The 27,432-nt window shown below is 35.6% G+C and overlaps 1 protein-coding gene across 3 annotated transcripts in view; it reads right to left on the bottom strand.

Annotated features, from left to right (window-relative positions):
* Positions 1–4,842: 4,842 nt before the first annotated feature.
* LOC145662060 (uncharacterized) overlaps positions 4,843–27,432 on the bottom strand; it is a 62,107-nt gene continuing 39,517 nt past the window's right edge. For 2 of the 3 annotated variants that reach the window (XM_081727393.1, XM_081727394.1), the window contains exons 3-4: positions 24,440–24,586; positions 4,843–5,104 (exon numbers count right to left, since the gene is read on the bottom strand). In XM_081727393.1, the coding sequence (XP_081583519.1) occupies positions 4,923–5,104; positions 24,440–24,586 (329 nt within the window). In that variant the 3' untranslated portion in view covers positions 4,843–4,922. The remainder of the gene's footprint in view (positions 5,105–24,439; positions 24,587–27,432) is intronic. The other variant, XM_081727392.1, reaches the window with a different exon arrangement.

Below are 27,432 nucleotides of genomic sequence, written 5' to 3'. Positions count from 1 at the left end.
TCTGCTTTTGTTTCTATTGTTCTATCATCCCTTTTTAAATTTACATCATCAGCATACGCCATGACCTGGTAAATACAATTCAGCTCTAGCACCTGATTGCTGTCTTTGATTGTCCTTATCGTGCTCTCCAGAACAAAGTTAAATAAGGACGAGAACGCATCTCCTAGTTTCAGGCCATTCTCGACTTGAAAGCTCGTGGAAAAAATTTCCTACCCGGACTTTACTTTGGGATTCATTTAAACATATCTTAGCTAATCTACCCTTTTTGGTATTCCAAATTCTGTAAGCATGGTTGTACAATGCTTCCCTCCTACCCGAGTCTAAAGTCAATAATTGATATGCCAGGATATATTCCCATATCTTTTCAAGTATTAGTCGAATGGTAAATATCTGGTCGGTAGTTGATTGATTCTATCTAAATACTCAATGTCGAATAAAGGTAATAATCAATGTCCGAAAACGAAGAGATTATATTTAAAGAAATTAGAAGAGAGCCAGGTAAGAGAGGAATACCAGATTGAAGTTTCGAATAGATTCTCGGCTTTAGAAGATTCGGAGTGCACCAGAAGATTGAGGATATCTGGATTGAAATGAGAGATAGCATTAAAATTTCAGCAAAAGAAAAATTGGGACACGCGGAAATACGTAGGAACAAACCATGGTTCGACCAGGAATGCATTAAACTAGCAGAGAACAGAAAACAGCAAAATTACGCTAGCTACAAAATCCGAATGAAATTACACTAAATTTCTCAGATATCAGGCGGAAAACTTCCAAAACTTTTAGAACAAAGAAGTGCAATTTTCTGAAAGCTAAAATTAAGGAACTTGCAGATAATAGTAAAAAGAAAATCATCCGGGATATGTATAAGGGGATCAGCGAATTTAAGAAAGACTATCAACTGCGTGCTTATATATTAAAGAAATCTGACGGTAGAGTTCTCACTGATACAGATAGCATCTTTAATAGATGGAAAAAAATTCTTTTCGATCTGCTTAACACGCAACCAAAAACTAGTGTACGTGGAGAAAAGGAGATACACGCAGCAGAACCGTATATTCCAGATCCCAACCGAATAGAATTAGAAACCGCTATAAAGAAATTAAAGAAACACAAATCTCCTGGTGTAGATGAAATTCCGGCTGAGTTAATTTTAGCTGGAGGCAAAAAATTGTGGAACATGATACACAAACTCATTCTCCTTATCTGGAACAAGGGAGAATTGCCACAAGAGTGGAAACAATCAATCATTGTTCCAATTCACAAGAAAGGCGACAAAACTGACTGTAATAATTATCGAGGCATTTCTTTTCTGTCAACATCCTATAAAATACTTTTAAATATTCTATTAGAAAGATTTACCCCATACGCAGATGAAATTATTGGAGATTATCAGTAAGGATTTAGACGAAGTCGATCAACTATCGACCAAATATTTACCATTCGCCAAATACTCGAAAAAAAGTGGGAATACAATACCCCGGTACGTCAACTATTTATTGATTTTAGAAAGGCGTACGACTTGTTTACGAGAGAAACATTATATAACGTTCTTACAGAACTTGGAATTCCGAGAAAGCTAATTAGATTAATTAAGATATGTTTAAATGAATCCCAAAGTAAAGTCCGGGTAGGAAAATTTCTGTCCACGAGCTTTTACGTCGAAAATGGCCTCAAACAAGGAGATGCGTTGTCGCCAATATTATTTAACTTTGTGCTGGAATACGCTATAAGCAAAATCAACGATAGCAACCAGGGCCTAGAGTTGAACGGTATTCACCAGGTTATGACATATGCTGATGATATAAATTTAATAGAGGATGATATAGAAGAACAATAGAAAAACTGCAGAGATCTTATTGAACGCTTACAGGGATATGGGTTTAGAAGTAAATGTAGAGAAAACTAAATACATGGAAGTGCGTAGGGACCATAATACAGCAAATTATAGATGCGTTAAAATATTAAATGATACTTTTGATAAAATGAATAGTTTCAAATATCTAGGATCAATATTAACAGACGAAAATCATATACACTCGGGTTACTATTAGGTTCAAAATCTCTTGTCGTCGCGAATTCTGTCGAGGAATTTGAAGCTTAAAATATACAAAACGATAATCATGGCTGTTGTCCTTTATGGTTGCGAAACATGGTCACTTACTCTGAAGGAAGAACATAGACTGAAGGTATTTGAGAACAAGATCCTGATACGAATATTCGGAACCAGGAGGAACGGGAATGTGGAATGGCGGAAACTTCATAACGAGGAACTACATAATTTATATGGTTTACCCAACATTGCTAGGGTCGTGAAGTCTAGGAGGCTTATGTGGGCGGGTCATGTAGCTAGAATGGAAGAAAGTAGAAACGCTTTCAAAATCTTGACTGGAAGACAAATCGGAAAACGACCATTAGGAATACCTCGGCGCAGATGGGAGGACAATTTAAAGATGGATCTCGCAGAGATAGGAATACAAAGTGGAAACTGGATGCAGTTAGCTAAGGATAGAATTCAATAGAGAGCTTTGGTGAACGCGACATTGAACTGCGGGTTCCATAGGCCATAGAGTTAGTTAGTTTTAGTTAGTTGGTTTTTTTTATGAGTAGAACCATAGCTGTGAAGTCGTGATAGTTTTGCCAACGTTTAAGGATAGACCTATATGAATTACTATTTTAATCTGGGATGTAGAAGCACACACGCATATCTCATTTCAGTTTAGTGTGTTGTGTTTGATACTATTTTGTTTTCCACTAGAGCGAAACTGCTTAAACACTGTGCTTCGCCCATTATTTTCGTACTTCAATGATAAAATTCTTGTTCGTGGTCCCATAGTTTGGTTTAACTGGTTCGAATCGTGTACTGTGTGTATTCTTCTACATCCAAGATTCATGTAGGCCTATCCTCAAACGTTGGCAACACTGTACACCAAGATTTTACAGGTATGTTTCTACTCATAATTCGATTTTCTAGATATTATAATTTGTGTTCCGTGCCATTTAACAAAACATTATTTTGTGCTCCGTTGGCAACACTGCATTGCGTTTGGTGTTATTGAGTATATCTGTGGGTACAATGTTTGCTTACTATACTGTCGTGTAAATGTAATTTTGATTACTTTAAATATTTTGAAGTTCATTCTGTGTCAATGTATCTTTTGCATTGTTATCTTCACATGATCCTAGATCTTTCTTCTTCTGTATCTTCTGTGTTTTTTGGGTGTCGGCCCGCGAAACTTTGGATTTCTCACTCTTGTTTACTCCTTTATCGAATGCATATTGTTTGATTGGGCAATGCAACTATCAATATAAGATTTTTCTTGTGAGGAGGGATTTTGATTTGCTTTGTTAGATTCCAAATTAACCTAACTTTGTTAAGTCCAACCATCTGTTTACTATCATTATTGCTGGAATATGAACTTGTTCTCCAATCCCATTTGCACAGGACTTTTCTTCACATTTTGTTTCAATATGCAATTATATATCCATTCTTCCATTGTGCTATCAATTAAGTGCAGGTTTTCAGTTCCATTTGCGGATATACAGGCCCATATTATAACTGAATCGCCTTCGCATTTCACGCCTCCGTAGAAACTGTGTTACATTTTTCATTGGTGGTATTAGACTTCCACCACACTCGATGCACTAGATTCGAACCAAGTTGATTGAGTTTTGTCTAATCCTACCAAATTTCCTGATTCCAAAATGTTTGGAGCTGTCCACATATTGTTGTGCAAACCGCAGCCTTGCGACATGATTCTTGTCAATAATATAGGGTTTATTTTGAGGTATCCGACAGTGAAAATGATTTTTCCATTAAACACAGCTAATTGTTTGATTGCTAACTGCTAACCTGACACCTCTTCAACCAACAGACGAACTTTCGGTACTTTTCTTCGTGGGCTTTTTTGAAACTGTCTAATGATGAAACGTTCTAAGCGTTCGTCAACTAGTTTATCTTACCAAGGAGTGTTGTCTATTTTGCCTTTATATTTGAACTTTTCTACAACGTACTGCAGAATAGTATGAAGTCTGTTCATTGTAGCACCAATTTCTCGTAATAATTTGTGCGTAAGGCAAGTTGGACAAATATTTCCTTCTTGCTAGTTCTCAGCTCTTTCCTCTTGATCATTTTCACGGCTCCAAGTGCACAGTCTCGTCTTTAGTTACTGAGCAGTTTGGAAGAGTAGTGTTATGCTTACCTGTGAGCTGTTTCTACCTTGTTGAAGTATGTGCAACAAGTTCCAGGTAGATGCATGAATAGGATTGTTACATGGGAAAATACATTTGTTTGTTTTGCTCGCTTAAATTTCTAAAAAAAAAAAAAAAAAAGGAATTTCTGTGTACTTTTAACGGTCCTGGCTTTGTTTAGGTTACTTTCCCACATGACACGTCGTGTAATACTTTTTGGTTGGAATATACCTCTGGTTTAGTAAACTCTTTTATATATATATATATATATATTACCTTTTTCGGTAAAAATCAATGGACGAAAATGGATGTTAAATTACCAGAAATGAAAACAATGAATGTTAAATAAATAAATAACAAACATGATCAAGAACCTTTAATATAATGTTCTTTGTACTAAATAACTGAGTTTAAGATCTGTTACGACTTAACATGTTAGCTAAACGTTTCCAAGGAATTCTGGAAATCAACAAAAATACATTTCAGCTGTATGCTATCTTCAGTTCTGTGTGCGAAATCTATTCACAATTCAGAGATGATACCAGATGAAACCATATAATAACTTACAACAGATACTAAAAATCAAAGCCCAGTAGAAAACAAAGAAAATGAGGTTGATGTAATTTACTAATCAAAACATATTTTATTTTAAATCAAATTCAGTACATATTTTTTTCTTTCGTTCGTTTTTATAGCTGTTAAAATCTTTGAATCATAACAAATTATAATTTTTATGTATTTAATTTAACTGTAGGATATCGCAATTCATTGTGGGATGTTTTTCCTTGTTTCCAGTAACTTCTTCTAGCTTCATCACATAACATCCGAGTGCAAAATGGAAATCCACTTTTTCCACAGACACAAGTGTTGCAATCTTCCTTCCATACTTCATCAGGTGTGCATTGTTTTGCAGCTTAAATTTAAAGAAATATAATCATCATAGATATATTTGAAAAATAAAAGGAATATCACATCAAAATAAAGATGGTAGAGTTGCTCGACCAAGGGATAGTATATACGTACCTGCAGACAAAGCACCTACAGTTCTCTCTTGAATTTCTTAGGTATATCTTTTATTCTGTTCAAATCATTTATTAAAGAATGATTATGTTTTTCCATGAAGTAGTTGCGTACGGCGTGAAATAAGTTAACGAGAAAAAAATTTCTGTTTTCCCTTTATAAAAGTGATTTTTTGTTTTCGACATTTGGATCTATGTTTCCTCTGTACAGAAAGGGAAGAAGCAATGTTTACCCCATTACAAGTAGGGGTAAATATTGCAGTACCCTTAATAGTCTACTGTTTAATTATGATGATTTTAATTTACTGTATCATGCACATCTTTTCTAGAATTCAAAAGAATAGGGCGATAACTACACCAATGGACTTATACCTTGACTTACCAAGGCATATTGCTTTCAATGTAATGACTATTTATTGTAATGTTTTTAAGAATATATTTAATTTTGAAACCAAAATTTGTAGATCCATATTCATTGCATATTAAGTTTTTAAATGCATACGTCGCTTGTTATTAAACTATTTTACGAAGGAAAAATTCCAATTGTAATTAAAAAAAGGAAGCAGTTATGATTTCTGGATTCTATTTTATATCGTTTGGTTTATAAGAAACAAATTAAATAATCGATTATCATTAAATTTAATATATTTCCTAGATGCAACAATTCCTGTTCCTTAGTATATACTCAGTATGCACAGAGAGCGAAATGATCTTCCTGGCAAAAAATTCTGTAGTATTGTTCTAATTGCTGCAAAACACTTGTAAATTTTACCTTTTAAGGCTGAAATATCTAGTAATCAGTTAGTGTTGTATTTGACCTTGCACGAATAGACTCATTCCACTAAGCAAAATTACGAAAAAAAAATGCTTCTTGGTTGAGCATCTTTCTACTCCATTACGAGTAGGGGTAAACTCAGTTCATGTAAAGAGCCATGGAAGGTATTAGGAGGGCACCCTGAAATAAGAGGTGGTACAGATATTGAGTGCTATACTAATTGGCCGGAATAAAATGATGTATTATGTCATGAATGAATATCGATTACTATAGATGTCTCATATTATATAAGTAACCACATATAATTTGAACAATAACATAATTAAGACATAATTTTGAAATTTGAGTTCAAATAAAAGTGCTGTTTCAGTTTGATGTTTGATTACGAAACACAGCCGCGGTGTTCGGGCAATATGATATAATTTCATATCACCCAAGTTCACACTGCCTTGAAAACGTATTACTAAAAACATTCACAAGATAAATGAATTATTTTGTGTATTATTCCAGAAAATAATGTAAATTACATTTTATTCTTATTAAAAAGATTGTTTAAGAGAGCACCATGAATTGGAAAGAGCTAAGATGACACTAGAAGAGGCCAAGGGGTTTGATATTCCCCTGCTAACATCCTCGTCCCCCGACTACCCACAGACATATATTGTAGTATAAATCAAGCAATGTAATACTATTATCTCCGATACGCAGAAAATATTTGCGTTCTTCTGCTTGCTCCCCAAGAAATTGAAACTAGCATCGTCACTGGAAAAATCTCATTTCGTTTATTCATTTGCCTGACTAACCATTTAACCCGTTATCACGTGTTCAGTGCGCAAAGAGAAAATTCGTATTATACGACTTTATGTCTTCCAGAACAGCCGGTCGAAAATGTGTAACAGCTTTTCAGGGCTGCCATTCTGAGTGAGCTTTTTCCTGGGTTTATATCATTAGCACCAATGCTGCAATAGAATCTAGCATACAGATGCCAGCTCTTCCTTCCTTTCCCGTTCATTTATTCTTTCTCGATGCCCTGGATAATTGTTTGTCGAGGGACGTCATCCACTATACGTGACGAGTTAAAGATGCCCGTAATACTCCTCAATATGGACAAATAAAACTAAATTAATGACTTCCAGAACATCAGATGACCCTGCGAAATGAAGTATCGACCGTCGTGTAATATTATTAATACATTGATTATTATTGGTAATGTGTTGAGCAAAGTGGATTGCAGTGAGGAGAAAAGCTTCTTTTTTGTATATAAAAGAAAACTGCATCAAAATTGCATTAGATTATGGTGGTCATCATTGTTTTATATGTGTCTACACCAATATTGACTGATCCGACACGAAAATAAATGTTTACCATTATTTAGTCATCCAGAAAACTGGCCACACTATAGAAATTTAGGATTAACTCGAATTGCGATTTAAAGAGAGTACTGTAGTTGCAAATAGAATTGGTGATTACTGTCTTCTAAGAAAGTGTCACGCGTTTCGATTTACAATTACATGTATAAGCATTATGCTGTATTTATAATTTTGTACAATAAAATACAGTGTTCAAAACAGAGACAATGCAGCGTTCAATATGCACGGCAGTTCCGCGAAAAAATAAAATCTGGCCTGCATTGCAGTAAGCATATTATCCACGAAGAGTTTGGGGTAAATTCGAGGCTTTGTAAAAACGATTCTGTTCACGGTAGAAACATGAAATTCACAATTTAAGGAGATATCCGAAAAATGTACTCATATACGAAATCTTACATTACTACCTTTAACCATATTCGAGTACTGGACGCCTAAAATGTGCAGTTTTCAGGCTCACTGGCTCAATGACTCACTCATCAAATTGATTAGGTACTTGCCAATGAGATAGAGACGTGAGACTTTGCATAAAGGTACTCTATAACGACTTGATTATGGAAAAAGTCCGAAATCTGAGGAATGTGCAATTGGAAATTTTTTATGGGCAAAAAACTGTTCTTAGCCAATCAACAAATCGTTTTACTTACTCATTCATCAAATTGATTAGGTACTTCCCAACGAGATAGAGACGTGAAACTTTGGATAAAGGCACTCCATAATGGCTTGAGTATGGAAAGAGTCCGACATCTGAGGAATGTGCTATGGGAAGTTTTTATAGGCAAAAAACTGCCCTTAGCCAAGCAAGAAATTGTTTCACTCACTCATCACATTCATTATATACTTTCCAATGACACAGAGCAGGCACGTAGCCAGGATTTCGCAATAGGGGGGTCCGTGACGAAATACTGTGGTTATCACACCAGGGGCTCGATCATTTTAAACTATTTTACTGGCAACATATATTATTTCGTTTAGCAGGATTTCGTAAGGGGGGGGATGACATGAAATATTGTGGTTACACACCAGGAGATCAATGAATCTAAACTATTTTACTGGCAACATATTCATATTGGTTTGTTAGGATAATAAAATGAGGATATGTTAGTAATTATTTTAATAAAAACTATGAAGAAATCTTGAGTAACAGAATATAAAAAATATTGAAAAAGATATAGTCTACCCAGGTCATTCGAACTCGGTTCTTTTTGTCTTCTTTCTATTTTTTCTTATCCTCGTTTAATGCCGTCAAGTATAGGAACGAAATCTCTTTCGAGAGTAAAGACATCCTATAAAATGGATTAGTGTTGCCGCGAAATTTTAATGGCTCATATTATTGGTGATTCTTGACATTTCTTAAGTTCTACCTGAGAGTCTATCTTATCCAACTGGTTTGTCGATCGTCATTTGTAGTTCATAGGATTAGCATGGAGATAGATGGAATTCGGAATGTCCATTACAATAATATTAATTTTTAATTTGACTCCTCCGTTGCTCTCACACAAAGCTCCTCATAAGAAAGAGTAACCAAACGCTTGGTGTAGCTTTATATTTCTGACGGTGATTCATCTTTTTCTCATTTCTTTTTGTTTCATACTTCGTTAAAAATTTTCATTTCTGGATCCGAAGGGGGGTCCGGACCCCCAGGAACCACCCCTTGGCTACGTGCCTGCACAGAGACGTGAAACTCTGCACGTAGGTACCTTATAATGACTTCAGTATGGAGAATGTCCAAAATCTGAGAAATGTACTATAGCAAATTTTATATGGGCAAAAAAATGTCCTGAGCCAAACTAGAAATCGTTTCACTCAGTCACTTATCAAATTGATCAGGTACTTTCCAATGGGATATAGACGTGAAACTTTACATAAACTTACACTATAATGACTTGAGTCTGGAAAAAGGTCAAAATGTAAAGAATGTGCTATGGGAATTTTTATAGCCAAAAAACTGTCCTTAGCTACGCAAGAAATCGTTTCACTCACTTACTCATCAAATTGGTTAGGAACTTTCCATTGAGATAGAGACGTGAAACTTTGAATAAAGGTAACTCATAATGACTTGAGTATGGAAAAAGTCCGAGATCTGAGGAATGTACTATAGCAATTTTTTATGGGCAAAAAACTGTTCTTAGCTACACAAGAAATCGTTTCACTCACTCATCAAATTGATTAGGTACTTCCCAATGAGATATAGACGTGAAACTTTACATAAACGTATCCTATAATGACTTGAGTCTGGAAAAAGGTCGAAATATAAAGAATGTGCTATGGAAATTTTTTACAGGCAAAAAACTGTCCTTAGAAAAGCAAGAAATCGTTTCAATCACTCACTCAACAAGTTGATTAGATACTTCGAAATGGGATTGAGACGTGAAACTGCATAAAGGTACTTTATAATGACTTCAGTACGGAAAAGGTCCGAAATGTGAGGAATGTGCTATAGGAGTTTTTTAAGGGCGAAAAACTTTCCTTAGCCAAGCACAAATCGGTTCATTCTCTCACTCATCAAATTGATTAGGTACTTCGCAATGAGATATAGACGTGAAACTTTGCATAGTGGCATCGTATAATGACTCGAGTACAGAAAAAGTCCAGAATGTGATTAATGTGCTAGGAGAATTTTTTATGGGCGAGAAACTTTACTAAGCCAAACATAAATATGTTCGTCCCCTCACTCGTCTTTTTTATTACGTGCTTTCCAATGCGATAGAGACGTGAAACTTTGTATAAAGGTAACTTAAAATGGTTTAAGTGTGAACAAATTCCGAAATGTGAGGAATGTGCTGTGGGAATTTTTTCATGGGCGAAAAACTGTCCTTAGCAAAGCAGAAAGCGGCTCATTCATCACTCATCACATTGATTTGCTAGTTCCCAATGAGATAGTGACGTGAAGCTGTGCATAAAGTTGCCTTATACTGACGTGGTTGTGAAATAGGTCCGTAAAGTGAGGAATGTGCTATGGGAAATTCTTCTGGATGAAAACTGTCCTTAGCAAAATAGAAATCGGTTCACTCGTTCACGCAGCACATTGATTTACTAGTTTCCAATGAGATAGACACATGAAACTCTGCGTAAAGGTACCTTATAATGAATTGAGTGTGAAAAAAGTCCGAAATGTGAGGAATGTTCTATGGAAAAATTTAATGGGGGAATGTCCTTAGTCAAGCAGAAATCGGTTCAATTACTCACTCATCACATTGATTTGGTACTTCCCAATGAGATAAGACGTGAAACTCTGCATAAAGGTATCTTATATTCACCTGAGTATGGAAAAAGTCCCAAATTGGCGAATGTGCTATGGGAAATTTCTTATAGGCGAAAAATTGTCCGAAGCTATTAGGTACCTCCCAATGAGCTGAAGATGTGAATGTCTGCAGAAAGGTAGCTTATAATGGTTTGAATACGAAAAATGCCCGAAATTTAAGGAATGTGCTGTGGAATTTTCTATGGGCGAAAAACTGTAGTTTTTAAACAGAGATCGGTTCATTCACTCACTCATCATTGATTAGGTGTTTCCAAATGAGATAGAGATTTGAAACTCTGCATAATGGTACCTACCTTAAGGAATGTACTATGGATATTTTTAAGGGTGAGAAACAGCCCATAACCATTAGGTACTTCTTAATGAGATACAGATGCGAAACTCTTCATAAAGGTATCTTATAACGGCTTGAGAATGAAACTTGAGGAATTTGATATGGAAAATTTTTCATTGGCAAGAAAAAAAAAGAACTGTCCTCAGAATCAGAAATCGGGAACGATTGCGTTATTCAACACATCGTGTACATAGTGATAATGTTGTCAATCGTCCCAGTGGTCGAGTTAGTGCCCTTCTCTCTGGTCTATTGGCTATCACTTGCGCCTTTGGTGTATGGGATCCCGGATTCGATTCCCGGTAGAAGAGCCTTTGGAATCTTAACTCTTCTCGATGTTTCTGTGTTCACGTCCCTGTTGTTCTAGGTTAATAGAGAAACGAGCTAAGGTCACTGAGAGAAATCCGTTATCCGGACTTCGGTATAGTGTACAAATATACGGGATCCTTATGTTTACTACAGAAATCAATACTTAAAATACGTTATCCATACGCTAAATACGTACTGCCCTCTTTTCCGCTTAGATGTTACACAATGTCGTTGCAGGAGGTTTGACATCTAACAGTCTTCCGTACTTTACGTACATCAGCTATAAGTTACATATGGCCATCTGTATGTGAGATCCTAACCGTCTGCATACAGTTCCTTCGTCCGTGCGGAAATATGTTTAAAATATACTTTTTCAGTTAAATGTTTAGTGCATGTTAAGTCCAAAAACTACAGGATTTACAGATGTGACCTACGTTTTCACGTACGCCACATACATTTTTTCCCAGTGTGCGAGTAAAATGAGTGAAAGCTAATAATAAGTAGTTGAGCAAGTTAATGAGGCATGTTCTGTGAATCAGTTAACTTTTAAAAAGGTGCGCTAAGACACGTACATGCTGCCGTAAATTTCGTGGCTGGGAACAAAGACCGGGAAAGCCAGTATTTTGTCTTTTTTCGGTGAATATTTTCCTTTATTGCAGTCATTGGTATTAAATAGATATTGAAATTAATTGGATAAGTAAGAGAATGTAGAAGTGGGGATATTTAGAATTAATGAAGTTTTCGAAGAAATGAGAAATCCAATTGTTCGAATTTATGTGAGACTAGCAACAAATTGTAACCGATTTTGTAAATATATTAGTGCCACGAGTTATATTATAGTTACCATAGTCGTTATGTCAAAATGTTCTTGATGCGTCGTGTCTCTATCTGTGAACAATGTGCGAATCTCTTACGTATCAGCCTTTTCATCAACAGTGAATTTCGTGCCTTTGCTGTTCATATTTCCTAACTTTGCCCTCCTGGGGGTTCGCCCCCACACCCTCGCCTTTGCTCGGCCTACTTCCTCACACCTCTTAAGCTTACAATTCCCGAATTTCAAGTTTCTTTACCTATTTCAACTATCTAAAAGATTAGATTTTGTATCCCAGGAAATCCCCTATTTAAATAACATGGGGATTTCTTCATCTCCTTTAGACTCCTTAAAAATTAAAAATATTCATTTTTAGCAATTTTCCTGTAGGTTAGTAACGGGAAGCTACAATCATGTCAAATTTCATCATTCTAATTCTACCGGAAGTGTCTAACTATTTTGAGGTGTAGAGGACGTCCAATATAAATAACATGGAAAAGGTGTTTCTGTTCCCCATAAAACTACTCTACAGTTGGAAATTTTTATTTTTACTAATTTACTTAGGTAATACTAACGAAACGTTGAAGCATACCGAGTTTCACGTTTGTATTCCAATTTCAAGTACCTAAAATATGAGATTATAAGTCCAAAAAAGACCCATTTAAACAGCATGGGGAATTTCTTCATCTCCCTTTTAGACTCCCTAAAAATTAAAAATGTTCACTCTTGTCAATTTTTCTCTCGGTTACTCCCGAAAAGCTACAATCTTGTCAAATTTAATCATTGTAGCCGTAAAGTAAGTGCCCTATAATTTTGAGGTGTAAAAGGTATCCTTTATAAATAACATGGGAAAGATTTTTCAGTTCCCCATAAAACCACACTAAAGTTGTAATTGTTTATTTTTACTGATTTACTTAGATAACAACGAAGTTGGCACGAGGTGTCAAGGAAAATGATGTTACAAAACCTTAGGGATACTGGTGGTAGGCGTGGTGGGTTAGGGACCATCACCTGGTTCGAAACCCAGACAAGGGAAACTTATATTCCTCCACGAAGTGTCAACGTAAATGATGTTGACGAGCTTTAGAGATGGTATTTGTGAGCGTGGTGTATTTGGGGGTCACCACTAGGCTTAGGGCTGAAACGTCGCGGCCGTGAAACTAGGAACAGACATCTTAGTGTATTCGAATGTGTTAGACACCTCGCGCCAAGTTCCAGTGTTCGTTTCAGATGCAGTGGCCAAGGAACTTGGCTGATCCATTCTCATCTCAACACTTTTTGAGGCTGACGAACTTGGCTGCACTTTTTGCACCTCTTGTGTTTCTGTTCATATTAATAAATACAGCGATCTAAAGCACAAAGAGCATAGCAACAGCAGAAACGAATATTTGCTATATCCTGAATATGAGTTTGATTGCTCTAAAAAAACCATAAACGCATAATATGGATGGAAAATTAACTGCCTGTTTAATAGTTAATCTAATTATTCTTTGCAAGAATAATTGAATTTATTACTTTGGTGACATGTTACTTTATTGAAGTGATAAATGTCTTAGTTGCATCAAATTAGTCTTAGTTTCTACGAACGATGTTGCAGCACATTCAATACCTGAATCTGCATTATGTTTATCCTTCCAGAAACAAATGTAACCATCGCAAAAGCTCTATTGACATTAAATTCTGTCATCGTGATGATAAGCATATTTTACCTCTTCCAAATTCAAATATTTAAATGTGCAATTCAGATCAGACGTTTATCTCCAAAGCTCCTGACATGCGTCACTTCAAGTAAGTACACACTAACTAGTGGCAATAACATTGGTAATAACACTTGAGGCTCTAGACTAGAGATCTCCAAACGTTTTAGCCTAAGTACCCAACAGACTTCACCAGTAAGTCTCAAGGTCCAAGATACTGTAGCACCAGCGTCTCTTGTGACGATCAACGGAATCACCCAAAACGCAATTATGCTTCATTTCTCGAAGTACATAGTGTTATTGGCGAGTAGCAGTACTAAAAATGTTAGTAAGACTTCTGTTCGTAATCGTTTGGCTAGAATATTCGAATCTTTTCGAGTATTTTTGAACATGTTCTACTCATCGAGGACGCGTGACATAAACATGGGAGACAACCAAGAGTTGGGCAGTTCCACATTTTGAGTTCGAAAAGGCAAGTACGATCTGAAAAGCGAAATATAGTGTGTTTTTGATTAGGCCTATAGTTTCTTAGTGAAAATACATTGTGTTTAATTATGAGTAGTTGAAACCAGTATATTCAGAAGCCTGGCTTGTACTGGTATTAATTAAGATTGGTATTACTTTAATTTGAATTTGCGTGATTTTGTGTGGATTTTTATAAATATGAAAATGAAACGAAAGATAGATAGTGATTGTAGAACACTTAAACAATGGGGATATCAATATTTCGTAGTTGAGTCAAGTAGGGAAAGTAAGGCAACGTTTGTAATTTGAAACAAAACAATATTAGTTCTTAAATAATACAATATACTAAAACGTCATTATGAGATTAAACATTCTCAGGCGTGATAGTTTCTGTGTGTCTTATTCAATAATGAAATATGGGAACCATTCTTTGAAAGCGAATTAATTAAGGATTGCTTGACTGTAGTAGCGAAAAAAAGTATGCCCAGTAAAAGATAGTTCATTTAAGAACTGTTAGTCAACAAGAGTATTTAGAAAATATATTAACTCAATTGTCCGTCAAAAAAATACACTCAAAATGTTTCTCTTTGGCCCTGGATGAGTCAACAGATGTTTGAGATATTGCTCAGATGTTACTTGTTATTCAAGGGATAGATAAAATTTATGAAGTGTATGAAGAGCTTATTGCCATTCATACTATTCCTCTGGAGGCATGGCCTCTAGAGAAGATATTTCTAAAGGAGTTGAAAATATTGTTCGAAAGGTACTTCAATGGGGAAGAAGAAGGTGTATCACTATTGACGGTAGCAAGTTCACATATGGGAAAAATAAAATGTCATTGCTATGGTATCAAAAGTTGTAGAAAATGATAGTGGTTCAAAACCATTAATCATATACGACTTCTATTCAACTTGATTGCGCCGCTCTTCGCCCTGTGTACTTTCTTATAATTATCCTCTGCAGCTTCAATTGTATGCGATGTCATCGGTGCATATGTCTGTACCTTATACTAGATGATTTTTCTCTTTACATTTTAACATCATCAACAAATTCTACTTTCACTTCCTTCTCTTTTAAGCGCTTACCAAGAATTGAGCACCCTTTTCATTACCTAAGTAAAACATTCTACATCTTTCACTATTCAAAACCTCATTACCTTCTCATCTGATTTCACACAAAAAACTACACAACCTAGATTATTTTCTTTCCTTTTCTCTTTAAGATTTTCTAATTTTCCTCCCTGTAAAATGGTACGTAATTTCCATGTCCCTATCCTTAACCTTTTGCTCTTTCATGTCTTTCTTCCCTATCAATCTTCCACACATTCTTACTTTCTCGTCCCATAGTCCTTTCCCAAGCCTTTCTACTCCCGAAGATCGGAATGGGGGATATTTTCCCTCCGAAACTATATTCTCACTGCTAAACATCATTGTACGTGTTTTCTCTTTCTGTTGTCGGCAAATTACGGAAGAGTAGAGTGGTGGTTTTCCGTTGCCTTCCACTCTAAAATACCCCAGTCGTTACTGTGACTACGCCTGGAACTAATGTCCAAGTTGCCGTACCAATCACTACGATTTCTGGCAGCTTGGGAATTAGAGAATTGCTGCCTTTTCCCAGAGCACTCTCGTTTGCTTACTCCATTTGGATCTATTCGGTTGCGGTGGTTCTTCTGGTAGTGAAATGCTGCCGAATACACATATTTGCGTATGAACACATAAATCGATATATATATAGAGAGATACCATTAGATTACGAAGTTCCCTATGAACATTATCTCAGTAAATGAGAGTTCTGACCTCTTTAGCAAGGGTTATGATTAGAGCCACGGATGATTTTATGATAGACAATATTCAATCCAGGACAGTTTCCCATAGATTTCATGTTTCCCTCTGACGATTCTTTTAGCTTGTTTTAGTGCAAGGATAAATGCAGGACATTCATTCCAAAATATCTATTTCATATAATTTCTGTAGTATCCCACAGAGAGGCGATTGCAACGTATAAAACTATAAGAATATACATATATTCAAGAATTTATTTAAAATAATATTGGGGAATCGAAATATTATACTTAATCTTGATCAGAACCTTAATGTTTATATTATACGTTGTCATTAGCTTTCTTAATATTGACGAAGTTCAATTTATCTTACAAGCATTGTACAGAACAAGGCAGGATCAGATCTTACTCAAACTTCGCCCAGAGGAAAAAGCATACAAAAAAAAACGCAAAATGCCAAATTGGAGCTGCCCCCATACAGAAACACCGGAGATATGCTCCGTAACATAACACATAACACGACAATATTATATAGGGTAACTACACTTTTATGTCGAAAATGAAAAGGACGAGGAGCACCGGAATGATGTCAAGATATCTGATATGTTATAATACTGACTTGACGACCATCTTGAAAGCCGCTATCGTGAAGATATCGTAAGGTATTGAATCTGGAAGGAGGGCGTAGGAAATATCAATGGCGGGTAAAATTGAAACCTAAAACCAATGCCCCAATCTCTGATAACATATCAAGTATGGTATGGAAGTGAATAGGCATTCATGCAAGCAAAGGATGGAAAAACAATTGAAGTTCTGTTGTTAACGCGATCAAACAGAAAAGTAATCCGTAACACATGCATGACACGACAAAGAAACACCTACAAAGAAAGAAAAAGAAATCCGTGTTAGTTGGAATGCTTCACACACACACACACACACACATATATATATATATGTTTGTGTGTATATATGTGTGTGTAAGTATATAATGGACAACCGGAATAAAAGAAAGGTGTAAATAAGACAAGGTTGTGTTTTCGGGAACATGCAAGACACTGCTAGACAAATATGCAGACAGGCACCATTTTCATATGACAATGCGTGTGGTCTCAAGATTGCACTTATTGTTGAACATATCGGCAGTAGTGGTAGTGAGTAAAAAAATGAGTGACACACAGCTCCCTAAAAGACCAAGAAGATTTGTTTACTGAAAGTTCAGGATACCCGCATGTACAACACTCACGCTGTTATAGATTTAAACAAAAGCCAGTTGTGTTGTAATAGAAAGCAACGTCTTCTGCTAATTCAACTAGTCAATGTGAAATTGTGGACAATAACATTCGTTATGTGCCAGTGATCTACCGACATGCTGTTCCACAACAGTTTGTCTTTTGTAGTTTATGTAGTCTCCAAACGACCGTTAGTATCGCGGGTTGCAACTGTGGTACTCACTGTCCCAAACGGATTTAAAATATCCTCGAAAGTCATCGTGTGTCAAGGCGGGTGCACTTCCACGCACATACACTTTTACAGTTACCTGTCGCCCACCCCTGCCGTGGTGTCTTTCACTATTATTCTCTCCTTCGCACACACATTTGTTTTGACCGAGTCCTTTACACTTCGTCCCGCCCACAGCAGTACATATATGTTTATCGCGGTTACATCATTCGTTTTCGTTTTCCATTTTACTTTACATTCATATGTAAGACACTCAGCTTTCCATTTCAATACCTTACGCTATATACAAGACTGCGGCTTTCAAGATGGCCGCGATGTCAGTATTATAGCATATCAGATATCTTGATATAATCCCGGTGCTCCCCGTCTTTTCCGTTTTCGACATAAACGGGTATCTTGCAACATTTCCTTTGTCATATTGTTTCGTGGTGCGTTATGTAGCAGAGCATATCTCTGATGTTTCTGGATGGGGGAAGCTCAAATGTGGCACTTTTTCTTCTTTTGTATTATGTGTTCTCTGGGCGAAGTTTGAGTCGAATCTGATCCTGACTTGTTCTGTGCATTGCTTGTTAGCTGTGTGTTTGTATGGCAATATGTGTATTTATTCTATTAGATTGTGGCCAGCAGACCGCAATTTGTCCTCGAGGTCTGTTTTTGTGATCGTCTCAGACTGAACATTAAAAGAAAAAGAAAAAAATAAAGTTCAAGTGAATTTTGTATAGCACACTATAGTTGATAATATCAGCTAGATGTGGATTAAATAAGTAGTCGAATACCGCATTTAATAAATTAAATAACATGCAAATTCCAATATTGTATACAGTAGATGTATTGTAGTATATAATGTAATATATATACGTATAATACTACAAACGTTTAAAAATATAGAAAAAACATAACAAATTTACTTTCTAGTAGACAAGAGTAGATTGGTTAATAACATTCTGACTAATAGTAGTGTTCACCAATTTAAAAAAAAAAGTTTAAGAAGTGCTATTCTAACTGTAAGCAAAAGAATTGACATGAAAATGTTGAACTAAAATTGGCTCAAGAGCAAAGTGAGTTGGATATAGAATCAATTCAAAGTCCGTAACTCTATCAGAAGTCAACCAGTTACTTCTATTAAGACGCACGGCAAAACGCTAGCCAAGTTCTCTGACTGGAGTACGTAGTGTGTATATCACAAGAGACAATTCTCGAACATCCATAGCTTCGCTTCCCATGAAGATAGGCCAAAAAAAATTTTCTCGGTCACTAACCTTTACCAAGTTAGGCACTTTATACAATTCCATTTATTTATCTCGAATCATTTACGAGATGGAAGGCGATGAAATACTCAAAAAAACTTAAATTTTGATATTCACTCATCAAACTTATGTGGCATTTCCTATAGACATGGAAACTTGAAATTTGGCACAAAAGTACGACTTGTGATAATTATAAGTACAGAAAAAAAAACGAAAAGTGGTAATTTTCCTCTCCATGGGAGGGAACGAGGGGACAAGGACAAAATTTATATAGTTAGGCCCGAAACCAATAGGATGATTCCTGTACACATAAATGTTTGAATTTTGGCACAAATGTAACGTTAGTGATGCAAAAGCTTTTGGGTCAATCCATATGAAGTGGTCCAGAGGTGGTTGCTCGACCATCTCAGAAAATGATAAAACTTAGAGTGTGACGAACCTTGTGTATGGGAAGGTCAATAACATCATTCATGTTGTCATATGTACAAGTGTTCCTGATTGGCGGCCATCTTTGTTGTTGGTGGAGTGGCATTTTTTTGCATTTGCCAGCGTTTACAAAACTACAGTTGCTCAAGACGTGCATATCAGACGAACTCCAAACAAAAACGAATGTTTAGAAGAGAGACTGAGGTACACGGAGAACATATACTATTGCTTTTAAATAAATAAGCAGGGTTGGAAACCAATACATAAAATCACTAGAAAAAGTACAGAAAATTACAAATTTAAAGGGGCTGTATATTAGGAATGGTATGAAGTAAGGTATTCATAAGTATTGTGCTGAATACTATTGCATGTAAAGAGTCTGCAGAAATATCCACAGCTTTGATACTACTGGCACCATAGATTTATGGGTGTCCGAAAGTTGATGTTTGTGCTTTTGATGCCATGTTTGGAGCGTAATATCTCAGGAGAGCAAAGTTCTAAAAATTGCTGGTTAGGCTACAAAAAATTCTGTATGTGAATAAACTACTGCAAAAAATCATGACTGATATTACATGGATAAAAAAGTGAGAACATAGTAAAAACGCGAAGAAAGGACACGCGTGACGATGGTCGTAGCATGGAAAAAAGTAAATGTTTTGATATATTTCATGCTGTCTCAAAAACTAAGCATGGTTCAACAATTAGGCCCGCTTTTTTGTGTTCAGTTGTGTAAAAGCTTGAGAGTGGCTTTTGTTCCATCTTTCTAGCTCCATGATCATTGCCACGATCTTAGCCGAAATAAGAGGTCCACTTGTTTTTATTAGTGTATTACTATACATTTGATAAACCAATACATATTTATCAAGTTCAGAGGGGGGAGAATTGCACCCTCCTGTCTAGCCCAAATGACACCCCTGGAACATCTCTTTGCAATTATTGACAAGAAATGAAATTAATCATTGAATAACACTTATTTCTGTCAGTGGAATTTAGGGCTTTGTTCACACATTAAAGACTTTGGGAAGCACAAATCCTACTGCCGTGACTATTAATTTCCATAGATTTCAGAAGGAGCATCTTTCTAGCTTGCAGTCTTTGAAGAAGCCAAAGAATGCAAAAAAGACATTTATGAAGCTATAACATTTTGTGACAATTGTTTTTATTCTGGCTCTAAAAAGGCATTTCAGAAGAAACGAATGAAAGAAACGGTTTTAGCTTTAAAATTTGTCAACTTGGTTCCTGTTTTCTCCGTCTAAATGTAAAGAGCATATTACGTCACACACTATTTTAGACAAGGAGAGGTGAAGAAGGGGCTGGTGAGTTGGATTGAATAACAGGAGGAAGTAGTCGATGGAGAAGTGTGTTTCTGAATGTATGAGCAAACTTGGCAAGAGTTTGTTATTAATTTGTACTTAAAATTTTTGTAACGATTTCTAAGCCGAGAGGTATAAGTGCACAGAGAGGTATAAATTTGGCACATTTGTAATGCAAGTAAAGGGAGCAATACGAAAACGAAATGTCTCACCTTCAAATGGGGAAATCAGGTACAAAGCCAAAATTACTTCACTGGACTCCAATCCTATATGGTACTTCATGCACACAAATTATTATGGAATTTCCCTCGCCCAAGTGAGGGATTAAAAGGCGACGCCTAAATCACAAATTAACGTCACATATAAATCACTTGTGAAGAGTTACAGTATTCCTTTCTATAAACGTGAAAACTTTCATATCTAAGTCACTCACAAATATTAGTTCAAACGCATGCAATAGGATGTTTGTTCGAAACAAAAAAATTCAAATTCAACATAAAAGTATGTATTTGTGTAAGTAAACATAAAATTTATAAAAGTGTCAACTTTCTTAGTTCAGGGAGAATAATGGGGGCGTCTGTGGAAAGCAATAAAAGCATACAGGACAGTTCCAATAAACAAGAAAATCTGGAACTTGGCAAGGAAAAATAAAGATTATATATTCATCACTATGACTACTTAATTTACTAACTAATGGTCTATCTGTGCTTTAGATACCAGGTACTAGGTACTAGGTAAGTACCTAGATACTACCTTGATAGTAGGTAAGTAATTGTAAATGATTTTAAAAAAGTATTTTTCCATCAAAAATATTAAAGGTAAAAAATAGTTTCAAGCTGTCGTGCATTTATCACTTTGTTGGTTTGGGAAAAGAATATAGATCTTAAATGGTGCCAAGTTCTATTGAAATTCGGAAATCAGAATATTATTTTTTGCAACTTTGGTGCTAAGAGGAACTTGCCAGGCTAAAGCCTCTCAAGGCGATACTGTATAGAATTTGTTTTCAGCACCAAAGTCGCAAAATTAACTTTCCTTCCAGGTTTCCATAGAATTTGGCAATGTTTCAGAATACTTACACAGAACCTTTCAATTTTGTCAAAGATAATATAAGTAATAGTTTGAAATATGGTGAATTTCAAAGTGAATTTGTATGTATGAGAGGTAAATTGTGAAACGAAGCCAAGTTCTATGGAAATGTGCAAGTTGGATAGTTACATTTGCAAACTTAGTGTTGAAAACAAGTTTTATACAACTATGGTGTCGAGAGGCTTTTGCCTGCGAAGTACTTCTTAGCACCAGAGTTGGAAATTTCATATTGCGATATCCAAATTTCAATAGACCTTGGCATCGTTTCAGATTTCTATTCGTTTTCAACTCCCAACAAAGGGATAAATGTAGAAGAACTTGGTTGTATTTCTTAGTTATGGTTTTAGTGGAATACATTTCTACACTATTAACCCTCTCAGTAGCTAGGTAGTTTTTGTAACGCGGATTACTAACGGGGTTATTTTGTGCCTACCTGTTAAGATCAAATATATTTCGCAAAAGAAACTAATTAGAAAGCCTCACGAAAATTTACACGGGTGGAAAAAATCATGATTTTTTTTAAAAAAAGTCATTTTTGTTGTTTTTTTAATTTAAATCGATTTTTTAATTTAAATCAAAGCTTTCTCCTCGTATAATACACTCGCGAACTGAAGAAAAAACATTAGGAATCAGTATTAAATGCTAATTATTTCATTTAAGTGAAAGTATTGGGATTGAATTTTGAATTGAGTTGAGTTGACTTTGAGTTTTACGTCCCGTTCAGTAGCGAGGCTATATGAGACGTGGACCTACTGATTAACGTGGAATCCGAACCACATGAGCTCCCGCCGGGAATGAATTTTGAATTAATCTCCATCGTTAAAATATATCAATCCCAAACAATGTAACTTAACCTTTTTAAATTATGGCCTTTTAAAGGTAAATTATAGACTTTCAGTCAAGCAGCAACAGCATCATCCCTATTTATCCTAGGATCATAGTTTGTACTTCGGTTTCTTCAGAATAGAAAGCCTTTGAAACAGTAAAATTTACATTTCCCTATCCTGTCCCTGAAGCGGGAAATAGGGATTTTTCTGAATATTTTTTTTTCAAATTTTGATCTTCTCTGGACTCCTCTGATCACGCACAAATCTCAAAATCAACTGGGAAATACTAAGGGGTGTACTAAATGTATGTACAAAATTTCAAGCTTCTATCTGGAATAGTAAGGACTGGAAAATATTTAACAGTGAGCTAAGAACATCCCCACAATCCCCCAAATGACCCGGATGTACTATAAAAATTTCCTAAGACATTCCTATCCGCTGTTTATCCTAGAATCATAATGTGTACACCATTCTATTCAGAATAACACAGATTTTCAAACTGAACCACTAAAATGTACCCATCGGGTATCTGAGGCAGGAAAATCACGTAAAAGGGATTTTTGTTACAAAATATCCCTCCTTTTTAAAACTTTACGCCCCTCTGGACCTCCCCTGCTTTAAGGTAGAGATCTTAAAGAAATCTTAAAAATACTAAGGGTGCACTAAATGTTTGTGCAAAATTTCAATCTTCTAGGTGCAAAAGTAAGCCCGTGAAAAATAATATCCCCAGTATACCCCAGATTCCCGTATAAAACAAGATCTCAGATAAAAATTTCCTGAGACATCCCTGTTTATCCTAGGATCATGGATCGTACATCATTCTATTCAGAATGGAACAGTCTTTCAAACGGTACGATCGTATGTCTCCATCGTGTATCTGAAGCGGGAAGAACGCAAAAGAGATATTTATTTGTTTATTTATTTATTTGTTTATTTTTTTACATTTTCTCCCTCTGGACCTCCAACCCTGTTTTCACGCAGAGATCTGAAAAATACTAGGAGGTGCACTGAATGTGTATGAAAATTTCAATCTTCTGAATGCAAAATATGCACAGAAAAAAATACTTTTAAGAAATATGAGGTCATCACACCCCAATCTTGAAGCAAAAAGATGTGAAAGGATATTTACCGTGTTCTGCAATGCCTCCAGTCTTGAAAAACAAAAGAACCCAAAGTAAAAATCTTTATTAATAAGCCTTATTTTTTAGTCGAATAATGAAGATTCTATCCTATTACCTAAAAATACGCGATATAATTTAAAAGGGTTAAGCATTAAGGAAGAGTACAGCAATGTTTATCAACATTACACTTTTTTCACAAAAATTACTGATAATTGGCACGGGCATATTTTTACAAAAATCGGAACTAGCTTGCGGCACGAAATACATATAAAATACATAAATTTCGGAGTTTTGAAGTCTAAAAGTTTATAATTTAAGTTATAAAATCTAAGAAGTTTCGGAGAGGAGATAGGACCCCTGTAAATATGCCCCTATTATCTGGGAACAAAGAAATAGACTCGCACACAAAAGAATCTTCGTCTTAAATGCCGATGATTTCCCTGGTGGAATAGTTAACGATTTAAAAACCCAATGTTACGAAGAGAAGAAATCAGGATTGTTCCGTTGCCATTCAAAACGGGATTTTCCCTAATTATCCTCTGCATGACACTTGTTTTCATACTATGCTGTACATACATTTGAGTCTCATTGAATTATGTTTATCATCTTCCATAGTCTAAATAACAGAACAGAAACGGAATTTTACTTATTTTCACTTTAAATTAATTTATTTCGGAATTTGATTTAAATCAACGATTTTATTTTAAATAATCAAGCGATTTAAATCTTGATTTAGATCGGATTTAAATCACACTGATTTAAATCAATGCACCCTGATACTAATACTACCAATAATAACACTATTGGACAAAATCCTTGAAGTTAGCTAAAATTACACTGTTTCGTATAATCAAGTAAAACTCTATTTATAAATTCGTAAACTAACTGTAATAGAGAGAAACACAAGACCATGTAATTTGAATAATAATAGTAGTAATAAGTAAGGTGTCATACCTTTAGGAATTAATACATTCCTTTGGCAAATATCTGTGCATTTCAAAAGGTTTCGTCGAAAGCATTCGCACTGAATACATCTGTTCTTCCAGTGTGGGCCCTTCTCGAAGCTACATGGGTTGGGTATTTCCTCCAGAAAGATATCACCTAAAATAGAAAAAAAATGAAGCATGTATGGTTTGAAAATTCTAATTTATTTTTAAACATATTTAAGAGCATTCGCAAAATGGTTATTAATAGTTCATTACTGATACTTCTGTCACATACTTAAGTAAGCATTATGATTTTATACAAGTAGCTTGAAATTAGTTAGACATGATGTCAGTGGCATTTAAATTTCGATACTGCGTATTCTTGTAAAAATTATTTTATTCTGATTCTAGCGCAGTATGACGTACGTTCACTCAAAAACTCTTCAAACAAATTACTTGATCAAAAAAACATGTTCAGGATAAATTCTTAGAAATCATAGAAATTATAAATGCATTTTCTTTTTTCTTTTTTATCTTCTGGTTTTCAGATCACAAACTGAGTGTTCATGTAGACTTGATAATTCCTTCTATTGTTTTGGAATTTAAATTAGCCAGTGAAAATGTTATAGCTTAGCTATAAATTCCTCCATATCGTTATATTTTTGTTATAAGACATAGTTTATGCTTTCTTTTAGGTTTCCCAGTAAAATTCATTGCCTGGAGTAAAAGAGTGAGAGGTTAGGTAGCGAATTCACTCATATAAAACCGAATTCACATTTCACGATAATCTTCTTACACTTTTCCAAATTTTCATGACAAATGCTCTGCGTTTTCTTGACAACTTCGAAATAGAGCGTTTACCTGATGTTAAAATCTTTCATAATGTGAGGGAATAAATTCATCAGAACTTCAGGATACTCTTCCAGCATAACCTTCGTCAAATAATAAATAAATAAATAAATAAATAAATAAATTAATAATAATAGTAATAATGGTGTGGCATGGATTTTAGGGGTTAAGAGGATGCTTTGTTTGTCCGCTATGAATCAAAGATAAGATTAAGAAATTGCTCAAATTAAAAAAAAATCGCAACCATCCTTTAGTTTCCACAGTACACATTAAACTTAGTTATTGCGAGCATAACCAAGGTTCTAACATTCGATTTAATTTGCACTTGCATGTGTATCTGCTCACTTAATTTTCATGTAATTCATCCAAATTTAAGAAATTATGAAATATGCTCACCAAGAGACATGGAAAATAAATCTGTTGTTTGAAGTTGAAATAATCAGGAACAGGTGGTATAATTGAGGAGATAAAGGACCCCGCACTTTTCTTATGGAAAGTGGCTTTCGGCTAATGTTGTTGAAACTTCGCTGGTTGATAGTTCTTAACATGTGGATCAAAAGTCTCAATGGGCACAAAGACCGAAATCCACTCCTTCCCCCCAAAAAACCGCCTCCAAGTAGCTGGGGGGGATTGAACTGATTTCAGCATGTATAACAATTTGTTGTTTTAATCAACTCAACAAGGACCCCAAACAACCACATGTTAGACTATCAAACTACCCCACTTGACACCGCCCTTTCCCCCCACATTCCCCCCCCCCCGCGAATTACCTTACGGATGTTCCATATTACTGTAGTTTATAGTTGCGCGTATGTGTTGAAATACCTACAGTTTTGGTCTCACCGACGATATAATGGGTTTCACGTATCGCTGATTACGAATCTCAGGTGAGAGTTCTAGAACTCAAGATGGATGATCAATATGGCGGATCAAAAACACGAAACTCCTGAATATAGCCACAAATAGCTGTTTACTAGGGTATTTTGGGTCGTTGGTTACGAATCTGAGGTCAAAATTCTTGAATCTGATATCTAATATTCTGTAAATGTCGTGCATGGCCTAAATACCACAAGACACTTGCAACGTGCGCACATGTACCTATTGTACGAGCACCGCTTTAACATGTACAGTAGTAACCTTGAATAACATTTTGATCATAATCCTGGTCATCTTCATCATTGGCTACATATGCTATGAAAACTTGATGCTTAGTTGCATTGCGGAACCTTGAGTAGAGACGTATGCGCAGGAATCCCGGTTCAGTTACGTTTTCGTCAAGCTGGAATTGCTCATCCTTATCTCGTATTAGTTTATCTTGGACGTAAGGGGATGAGAGATCTACTTGATATGTGCCTACAGTCAAATGTCGTAAGTAGTTTAAGTTAAGTACAGAGAAATCAATTAGGCCTTGATCATTCAGCGGTACCCATTGACCGTTCCCTCTAATAAGATTATCTACCTTCGCTCTTGCTTTAACAACGTTCGGCACGATTGACCTATTTCTCATTTCTCTAGCTAATTCAATGGTTGCGTCTTGCATGAAAATAACGGGATGGTATCTGTTCAAAATAGCTCCAGCTATGCGATAGAAACTATTCAGTTTCTTTGCATATTGCAGATTCAACGTCTGTGCTAGAAACTTAAAAACAGATCTTACATGCCCGTTTCTTGCCTCGAGTATCCATCGACTTTTAGTAACTAGTCGAGAAGTATTCGCTTCTTCTGTTGATAGTTGTCTTTCACGTGGTAGTAGGAATGCGGGCATTCTATGATCAATTCCTAAATATTCCAGTAAAGGAATTGCATCGCGGTATCTCTGTCTACTAACACAATGACCAGGATTATGATCAAAATGTTATTCAAGGTTACTACTGTACATGTCAAAGCGGTGCTCGTACATTAGATACATGTGCGCATGTTGCAAGTGTCTTGTGGTATTTAGGCCATGCACGACATTTACAGAATATTAGATATCCCGATGACTCATTGCTAAGTACCACATTAGATGCTGCAAACCGAAATGATGAAAATAATGAACAGATAATTGATGAATTATTTTAACACCGTTCAGCATTAAGATATCTGTGGTGGGTTTTGGTAAAGGGCAAGGGTGCAGAATAATTCTACATGGTGGCTGAAGTATCAAGGAATGTTGCGTACTTAAACAGCGAT

This window comes from Thermobia domestica, chromosome 10 (genome assembly GCF_964235325.1).
Source record: "Thermobia domestica chromosome 10, izTheDome1.hap1.1, whole genome shotgun sequence".
Lineage (NCBI taxonomy): Eukaryota > Metazoa > Arthropoda > Insecta > Zygentoma > Lepismatidae > Thermobia > Thermobia domestica.
This window is presented reverse-complemented; position numbering and strand designations above follow the sequence as displayed.